At 50.6% G+C, this 8721-nt stretch overlaps 1 protein-coding gene across 7 annotated transcripts in view; it reads left to right on the top strand.

The window, feature by feature from the left end:
• Nucleotides 1-8538, top strand: part of rpgrip1 (RPGR interacting protein 1) — a 19954-nt gene extending 11416 nt beyond the window's left edge. For all 7 annotated transcript variants that reach the window (XM_030338041.1, XM_030338038.1, XM_030338040.1 and 4 more), the window contains 14 exons: nt 1-39; nt 479-815; nt 2013-2188; nt 3376-3608; nt 3952-4067; nt 4344-4606; nt 4869-4919; nt 5168-5461; nt 5702-5762; nt 6013-6083; nt 6740-6929; nt 7294-7378; nt 7661-7788; nt 8175-8538. The exon at nt 1-39 is cut by the window's left edge and continues 125 nt beyond it. In XM_030338041.1, the coding sequence (XP_030193901.1) occupies nt 1-39; nt 479-815; nt 2013-2188; nt 3376-3608; nt 3952-4067; nt 4344-4606; nt 4869-4919; nt 5168-5461; nt 5702-5762; nt 6013-6083; nt 6740-6929; nt 7294-7378; nt 7661-7788; nt 8175-8401 (2271 nt within the window). In that variant the 3' untranslated portion in view covers nt 8402-8538. The remainder of the gene's footprint in view (nt 40-478; nt 816-2012; nt 2189-3375; nt 3609-3951; nt 4068-4343; nt 4607-4868; nt 4920-5167; nt 5462-5701; nt 5763-6012; nt 6084-6739; nt 6930-7293; nt 7379-7660; nt 7789-8174) is intronic.
• The last annotated feature ends 183 nt before the right edge of the window (nt 8539-8721 follow it).

Below are 8721 nucleotides of genomic sequence, written 5' to 3'. Positions count from 1 at the left end.
CTCAGGCCGGGAGAGTCCATGTTGGAGATTCACCTGAAGGTCCGGAAGAAAGGATATTTATAAAATTATTTATATTCAACAGTGCTTCAAATGTTCAGTCGGCTAAAAAAAAAAATTGTAGGCTTATGCCAACATATTACAACTTAAAAAAAAAGAAGTAATATTTGAAAGTGACCCATAAAGGTCCTGAAAATACAAACAGACTGATGCCTAATGCCTAATGATTCGTAGCCAATCACAGCCCTTGCTGCTGTGCTGCATCGACTCAAGTTTACAATTTTATGGATGCGCACGTCAGTCAGGCCCTTGTGGTAGACGCAAGGAGGGTCCGCAAGGACGTGAAGGGTCCCTAAACCCCCTTGCGTTGCGTCGACGTGGGACCATAACTAAGCCTTCACCGTCGTGAATACACATTGTATCACAGCTATTCCACATGATACCAGCTAACCCCACGCATTCCTCCACCTCCACCTCTCAGGACGCCACCTTCACCCCGGGGGGCCTCCGGGCCCTGGAGGGGGCCCCCGGCCAGGACCCGGTCACCTTCTGCACCTACGCCCTGCTGGACTATGAGGTGCACTGCACCCCGCTGGTCTCCGGCCCCCGGCCCCGCTACGGCTTCACGTCCCGCTACGCGCTGTCGGCCCGCGACCTGGCCCGGCTGGGGGGCCGCGGCGGGGGGGCCAGGGTCCGGGTGGAGCTGCACCAGACGGCGGGCGGGGTCCGGTTCCTCACCCTGGGCGGGGGGTGGATGGGGCTGGCGGGGGCGCTGGAGAGGAGGGGGGAGCGGCTGGCTGGAAGCATCACCATGACGGGTGAGGGGGGGGTTGGTTTGTAGCACTTTTTGTGGATTGATTAAGTAGGCCTACCGTCTTATCTCATCGGACCCCGTGACTACTATATCCATTGTTTATTATGTAAACACACCTTATAATGAGTTCATCGAACTCAGCTGTTGTGACTGTTATTTGTAGGTCATCCTGAACAAACAATATAATTTAGTTGGTCAGAAAATTACAAGATCTGACTCAAACTATACTCTGGCACCCATTTAATTTTTCCATTATGACTCTCACGTAAATTCAATCAAGATTTATTGCCATGGAAAACTATCAATTTAGATTGGCAGTTTAATTGGCTTATCCCTCCCCGTCTCTGTCTCTCCCTCTCTCCCGCCCTCTCTCTGCCCTCCCTCCCTCCCTCTCTCTCTCTGTCCCTCCCTCCCTCTCTGTCTCTCTGTCCCTCCCTCCCTCTCTCTCTGTCCCTCTCTTTCTCCCTCCCTCTCTCTGTCCCTCCCTCCCTCTCTCTGTCCCTCTCTCTCTGTCCCTCCCTCCCTCTCTCTGTCCCTCTCTCTCTGTCCCTCCCTCCCTCTCTCTCTGTCCCTTTCTCTCTCTGTCCCTCTCTCTCTCTGTCCCTCCCTCCCTCTCTCTCTCTCTGTCCCTCCCTCCCTCTCTCTCTGTCCCTCTCTTTCTCCCTCCCTCTCTCTGTCCCTCCCTCCCTCTCTCTGTCCCTCTCTCTCTGTCCCTCCCTCCCTCTCTCTGTCCCTCCCTCCCTCTCTCTCTGTCCCTCTCTTTCTCCCTCCCTCTCTCTGTCCCTCTCTCTCTGTCCCTCCCTCCCTCTCTCTCTGTCCCTTTCTCTCTCTGTCCCTCTCTCTCTCTGTCCCTCCCTCCCTCTCTCTGTGTCCCTCCCTCCCTCTCTCTCTGTCCCTCTCTCTCTCTGTCCCTCTCTCTCTCTGTCCCTCCCTCCCTCTCTCTGTGTCCCTCCCTCCCTCTCTCTCTGTCCCTCTCTCTCTCTGTCCCTCTCTCTCTCTGTCCCTCCCTCTCTCTCTCTCTCTCTGTCCCTCTCTCTCTCTGTCCCTCCCTCTCTCTCTCTCTCTCTCTGTCCCTCTCTCTCTCTGTCCCTCCCTCTCTCTCTCGTTCCCTCCCTCCCTCTCTCTCTGTCCCTCCCTCTCTGTCCCTCCCTCCCTCCCTCCCTCTCTCCCTCTCTGTCCCTCCATCCCTCCCTCTCTCTAGGCTCTGAGGGGGACATCGTGGGCGTGGTCGACTACTGGGTGCGTCTGTACCCCCCCACGGAGCCCGTGGACGTCCCGGCGGACAGGATGATGTTCAGGGGGTCTGCCACGCAGACGGGCGCCACTCAGACCGGCGCCAGGCAGCTCTTTGTGGGCTGGCAGGACGTCGCACCGGGGGTAACAGTCCACACACACACACACACACACACACACACACACACACACACACACACACACACACACACACACACACACACACACACACACACTAGGGCTGTCACTTTTTATTCAAAGTTCGAATATTCGTTCGAAGGTGGGGTGAAAAGTTCGAATTCGAAGTGTAATTCTCCATTCGAACTGTAAAAATGCGCTATAAAGAAGAGAGCGGCGAGTGGCTTTTCCTCAATAAAGCGGCCCTCCTGGATCCCCGCTTCTCCCGGTTAGTCCACCTTTCCCCTGCACAGAAACATCTCGTGACTGAAAGCCTCTCACACGAGCTCATTGAAACGGAGACCGACACTGATCGCACACGACAGGGAGAAAAGTCCGCTGCTGCGCTGGGCGCGATGGGCAGCCTGTTTGGGGACTTATACAGCACGGCTGACAGAAGCAGCTGCAGCGGTAACGGAGAGCTGCGAGACTACTTGTAATTTTCTTTCCGTAAAAGGAATAAAAAGAGCAGCATGCCGTGTTGGAGGTCGGCCTCACAGATTGTTCGTTTATATAGGCTTTGTGTGCCATGGACGACATGCGCTCCGCATATCGCGCTCCGAGCAGTTATTGTTAATGCGTAAAAGACAGCCGCACTTGTGTGTCGGAGCTTCCTCTTGTTGTGTTTACAAATGTGTTATCAAAGATGTGTTTTTATCCTGTGCTGTTATGAATTCAGTAGGTATACGTGATTTCCACAAGAAATAAAAAGAAACACGACAACAGTCGTTGTCGTGTTTCTTTTTTTTTATTTTTAATAGTTCTATGGGGGGGGGGGGGGTTGAATGTATTCGAATGTATTCGAATTAATTATGGACATTCGAAATTCGTTTGAATTTCATTTTTGGAAAAAGTGACAGCCCTAACACACACACACACACACACACACACACACACACACACACACACACACACACACACACACACACACACACACACACACACACACACAGGACAAACCTTGAAGTGTGTTTGAAGCCTGAAAAGGGGCAGAATGTGATGAAGAACAATATACATATATGATATAAATGATCTTACATATTGCTTTTTTTATTAAACAAAGTATTGTGACGATACAGGGGCATGAAAACCCCTGCATGCTAGCCCCTGCCTTTAACGTTGCTCTACTTTAATCGACCGTCCCCTGCGCTTAGGAGCTGTTTGACCACGGCGGAGGGATACCCAACGAGCTGGTGATCGCGGTGGAGCGCTGCGTGGGCCTCAGCGCCAGGTGGCCGGGACTACTTCCCGACGCCTACCTGACGTACCGCTTCTACGACCTGCCGCCGCACGTCTCGCCCACGGTGCAGTGCTGCGCCGACCCCGCGTTCGACGACACCGTCAGTTACCCGCTGGCGGTGACGCCCGACGTTCTGCAGTACCTCAGGTAGGACTGTGCAATTAGTCGAATTTTGAAGAAAAAATTATCGAGAATAAACAATTTTATTTATTTTATTAGGCCTATAACAGCTGATCATATTTGTACAGTTGTACATTTTCTGTTGTAACAACAACAACATTTTCTTCTTTCTTCAATAAGGATTTTTTTTTAAAAGACAATGCAGAGTAAATATATATATTGTTTCTGGATATCCTAAATAGAGTTCGAAGTAAGAAAGAAAATAAAAAAGTGCAAAAAATATGAATTATTAAAAAATCGAAAACTCTCACACTTATTATCAGGGCCTTCCTCTGAGAACAACAACATCATGTTTGAACGGTTTCTACAGCTCAGGCAGTCTGTGGGTGTACGTGTTTGACGACAGTGACGACCAGGTCCCGCCCATCTACCTGGCCAAGACCCCCGTGCCCCTCCGCAGCCTGGCCACCGGCCGCGACATCCGAGGTGGGGGGGGAGTAGAGTTCAACCCTTAATTGGACTTATTTATGTCAACGAAAAATACAATCAAAATCTTCCATTTTATTACAACCCAGGGTTGTCTGCAGAACAGATTTTTGATGTTTGATTGCGGCATCAAAAGTCCACGATATAAAAAACACCTCGCCATGCACCGCACTTAATACACTACTCAGCCTTGTTCCCCAATGGACATCCTACTCGTCTAAAGCTCAGCACTTGAGTTAGTGGCTCTCCTCTCCGTGATTCTCTCTCTCTCGCCAGGCGACTACGTCCTGAGGGACGCTGCCGGCGGGCCGCGCGGTGTGGTCCGGGTGCTCCTCAAATGGCGCTACCCTTTCCAACCACCGGGGGGCGCCAAAGCCACGGTTGTGGGCCCGTCCTGGTCGCAGCAGAGGGAGAGAGAGACGGAGAGAGAGACGTACAGACAGTATGGCGGTACTGAGGAGAGCCAGCAGAGGGGGACCAGGGGGAGGGAGGAGGAGCCGGAGGAGATCCAGAGACCGGTTGCCAAACCCAGGGTCAAGGTGAGACGGGTCAGCACTTAAACATGGCAAATACAGTAAAATACAGAAGCTTTATGTCAAACAGGATCACATTGATCTACACTACAGTATATCATGTTGGAACGGGAGGATGGTCTGTCTAGGGGTAAGGGGGTTTGCTTCCTAGAAAAGTTCTTGGTTTGATCCTAATGTGTGCACAGACTGTGTGCAGCTGGGCAAGATACGCTAACCTTTGGCGAGTCAAAATAAATTAGAAGTTTGATAAGAATTATCTCTGTCATAGATCCATACTGTTGAGCCGAGAGAAGCCATAGCAGTGGTCTCCAAACCTCAGGTATTAAGCTGTACACAACACACACACACACACACACACACACACACACACACACACACACACACACACACACACACACACACACACACACATTCCCACTGTATTGCTCCACATCTGTATGTCATATATAGTGTGTACAATTGTTATACTATCATAATTCAGACAAAAAAAAGGTTGCTTTATTTGGTACAGGTTTGGTACAGCTATGTAAACTTAAACCGTATTGCCCCGCCTACTTTCACCCAAAGCAACGACAGGCGCCAGTCAAGCTGAGACGACCCCAGGACAGTCCGCTAGTCCGTCCTACCCCTGTGAGCTCATCACCCACGCCCCTGCCACCGCCAAGCCGGACGCGAACCACCAAGCGATCACCTGACTCCCCCCGCCCCCCGGACACGCCCCCTCTGGCCTCTGAGCGGCGCCAAGCCACGCCCCTTCGTGCCACATCCAGGAAGTCCGGGAGAATCTCTTCAGGGAGATTGCTCTCGCGCGGAGACTCCACACAGTCTGCTACGAGCTGTGTCAGCGATGCAAGGAGTCAGGTACAAAGTCCCGCAATGTTCCTAGTTTGATCCCCGGTTCCTCCTAGCTGAGCAAGGCACCTCACCCAACTGCTCCCGACGAGCTGGCTGTCTCGAATGGCTGACTCCGCTGCCGATGTGTGCATGAATGGGTGAATGTCTGGCAATATTTTAAAGCACTGTATAAATGCAGTCCATTCACCATTTTGCATACCAGAGTGTGGCGGTGATAGATGACATTGCGTGCTTCTCTCTCATCAGGACATCAGCCTCTTGGAGCCGGGGTCCATGGAGCAGGAGGAGAACGAAGGGGAGGAACGGGGTAATGACTGACAGTAGACACAGCAGGCTCATCCACACATTCTACACATAAATACACAATACATTCTAGCACTTAGGGATGGGCAAACCATCCGGACAAAATCCAATGGCCATACAGATGAGTTTATTTTCTGTAATGTGAGCTCGTCCCTTCGCACAAACCAGCGCACACACTTGGAAGGTACACTACTCGTCATCATGTATTGTGTTGAACGTGTCTCTTCTTCTTCGTCTTGTCTCAATCGGCGTAGTCGTCAGCGAGTCCAGCGGCTCGTCTCGGAGCGACGACATCGTGGTTCCTCCCATGCGTGAAACCAGGAAGGTAAGAGAAGCAAGGCCTCAACCTCTTGAGATATTAAACCAACACCAGGGGGGAGAGTCCTCTCTAGTAGTGGCTAGGGTTGACTCCCAGCCTGAAAGGCTCTGGGTTTGAACCCCGATGGTCACAGTTTCAAAAAGATGCTCTGACCCCAACCTGAGTAGGAGAACCCTAACCTTTGTGAATTCAACCTCCACCTTTTGTCTACTGAACCTCCACCTTTTGTCTACTGAACCTCCACCTGTGTTATCTCAACCTCCACCTGTGTCTACTCAACCTCCACCTGTGTTTTCTCGAACTCCACCTGTGTTTTCTCGAACTCCACCTGTGTTTTCTCAACCTCCACCTGTGTCTACTCAACCTCCACCTGTGTTATCTCAACCTCCACCTGTGTTATCTCAACCTCCACCTGTGTCTACTCAACCTCCACCTGTGTTATCTCAACCTCCACCTGTGTCTACTCAACCTCCACCTGTGTCTACTCAACCTCCACCTGTGTCTACTCAACCTCCACCTGTGTTATCTCAACCTCCACCTGTGTCTAATCAAACCTCCACCTGTGTCTACTCAACCTCCACCTGTGTTATCTCAACCTCCACCTGTGTCTACTCAACCTCCACCTGTGTCTACTCAACCTCCACCTGTGTCTCCACCCAAAGGGAGACAAGCTGAGGGTGGAGATCCTGTCCCTGACCTTTGGCCCCTCCTCCGAAGTGGCCCGCGACCAATCGGTGCAGCGCGTCTACGTGGAGTACCGGCTGCTGGGCGTTCCCATGGCGACCACGGAGACGCCCATGTCCCTCCGCAAGCCCGCCCTGGGGGAGGAGGTCCACTACAACTTCACCAGAGGTGGGGGGGGGGAGGGCGCCACTCGCCCATACTTAACTTGGAAGTTAACCTCCTTTATTACTATTTTTTACAAATGTTTATCCTCTTTTCCTCTTTCTGTCTCTCTATCTTTCGCTGGGTCTTTATCACTCTCCAACCCTCGCCCTATCTTTCTCTTTTTCTCTCTCTCTATGCATCCCTCAATCTCTCTCCATTATTATCTATCTCTCACTGTACATCTATCTCTCTCTTACTACATCTCTCACTCTCTATCTCTGCTCTCTCTCTGCATCCCTCTCTCTCTCTCTCTCTCTCTCTCTCTCTCTCTCTCTCTCTCTCTCTCTCTCTCTCTCTCTCTCTCTCTCTCTCTCTCTCTCTCTCTCAGTGATCTATGTTGATGGGTCCGAGTCGGCCCCCCTCAGGCAGTATCTCTACACCATGCTGGAGGGCACCGACCCCAGCCAGGGCAGGTAGTGTACCACCCATCCACCCATCCATCCATCCATCCATAGTGGATCATAACACAGAAGGCAGCTGACGTAGCTCTGTGACAGACACTGATTGTGATTATGTGTGTGTGTGTGTGTGTGTGTGTGTGTGTGTGTGTGTGTGTGTGTGTGTGTGTGTGTGTGTGTGTGTGTGTGTGTGTGTGTGTGTGTGTGTGTGTGTTTGTGTGTGTGTCTGCGCATGTGTGTGTGTGTGTGTGTCTGTGTCTCTGCGTGTGTGTGTGTGCGCGCGTGTGTCACAATAAGGTTGAAGTTCACCGTGGTCAGTGAGCCAATGGATGACGAGGAGGAGTGTGTGGACGTGGGACACGCCTTCCTGGACCTCCAGGAACTTCTCCTCACAGGAAATGATGTCATCGAACGTCAGATCGATAGTAGGTGTTGTTTTGGATTTGTGACGTTTGTCATAACACTAATAATCATTTCCTTTACATTTTGACAATGACATGTGATATGACAATGAATGTGATTAGCCGATAAGGCGTTTCGAAAATCTGCCTCTTCTGACATGGGTGTGGGCGTGTCCACCTAGAGAACGTTTGCTACAGTCCACTGGGTAGGCTGGTAGACTGATCTATCCAACACACATATAGGTGGAGACGCCCACTTGTGTTGTCAGAAGAGGCAGATTTTCGAAACGGCTTGGCTAATTATACTCACACCTGGTGGTGTATCATGGGACCTTTAAAGGCATATAAAATTGGGAAATATTGCTGTCTTGCAGTAACTGTATGAATTAATGAATGATCATGTGTTCCAGTCGTCAGTGTGGACGAGGAGGGAGACGCTATCGGTAAGCTGAAGGTCTCCCTAGAGGCAGCCAAAGCTCTGACGGGAATCTACCGGGAGTTTCACAGGGAGAAAGAGCCAGAGAACGAAGGCCAGACCACCGAAGAAGAGGAGGACGAGGAAGAGGAGAGAGAGGAGAAGAAGAAAAAACCTCAGATACACGTTGACGATTATGACGAGGACAGCGACTTTTTTTAATTAAGAGAGTTTAAATTAATAAATCATGGACCTCTGAGCAATGTTGAATAGTGATTTATTAGTAACTTATTTTTGGGCAACGATAAAATGTTGATTTACAGAAGAAAGTTGCAAATAAAATTGTACACTGGCATACATTCTGGTTTCTGGGTTTAATTGACACATGTCTGTTTGTCGTCCAGTATTGGTGATAATCTCGCTTCACTTCCTAATAAATCCGGTCAATAAAGCATTGTTTTCAGAGCTATTGATCGATCTTTTCGTCAATCGACGCTGCTCTTTAAATGACAATCGGAAATCATTTAGTTACGCCTTAAAAT

Source organism: Gadus morhua, chromosome 17, assembly GCF_902167405.1.
Source record: "Gadus morhua chromosome 17, gadMor3.0, whole genome shotgun sequence".
Lineage (NCBI taxonomy): Eukaryota > Metazoa > Chordata > Actinopteri > Gadiformes > Gadidae > Gadus > Gadus morhua.
This window is presented reverse-complemented; position numbering and strand designations above follow the sequence as displayed.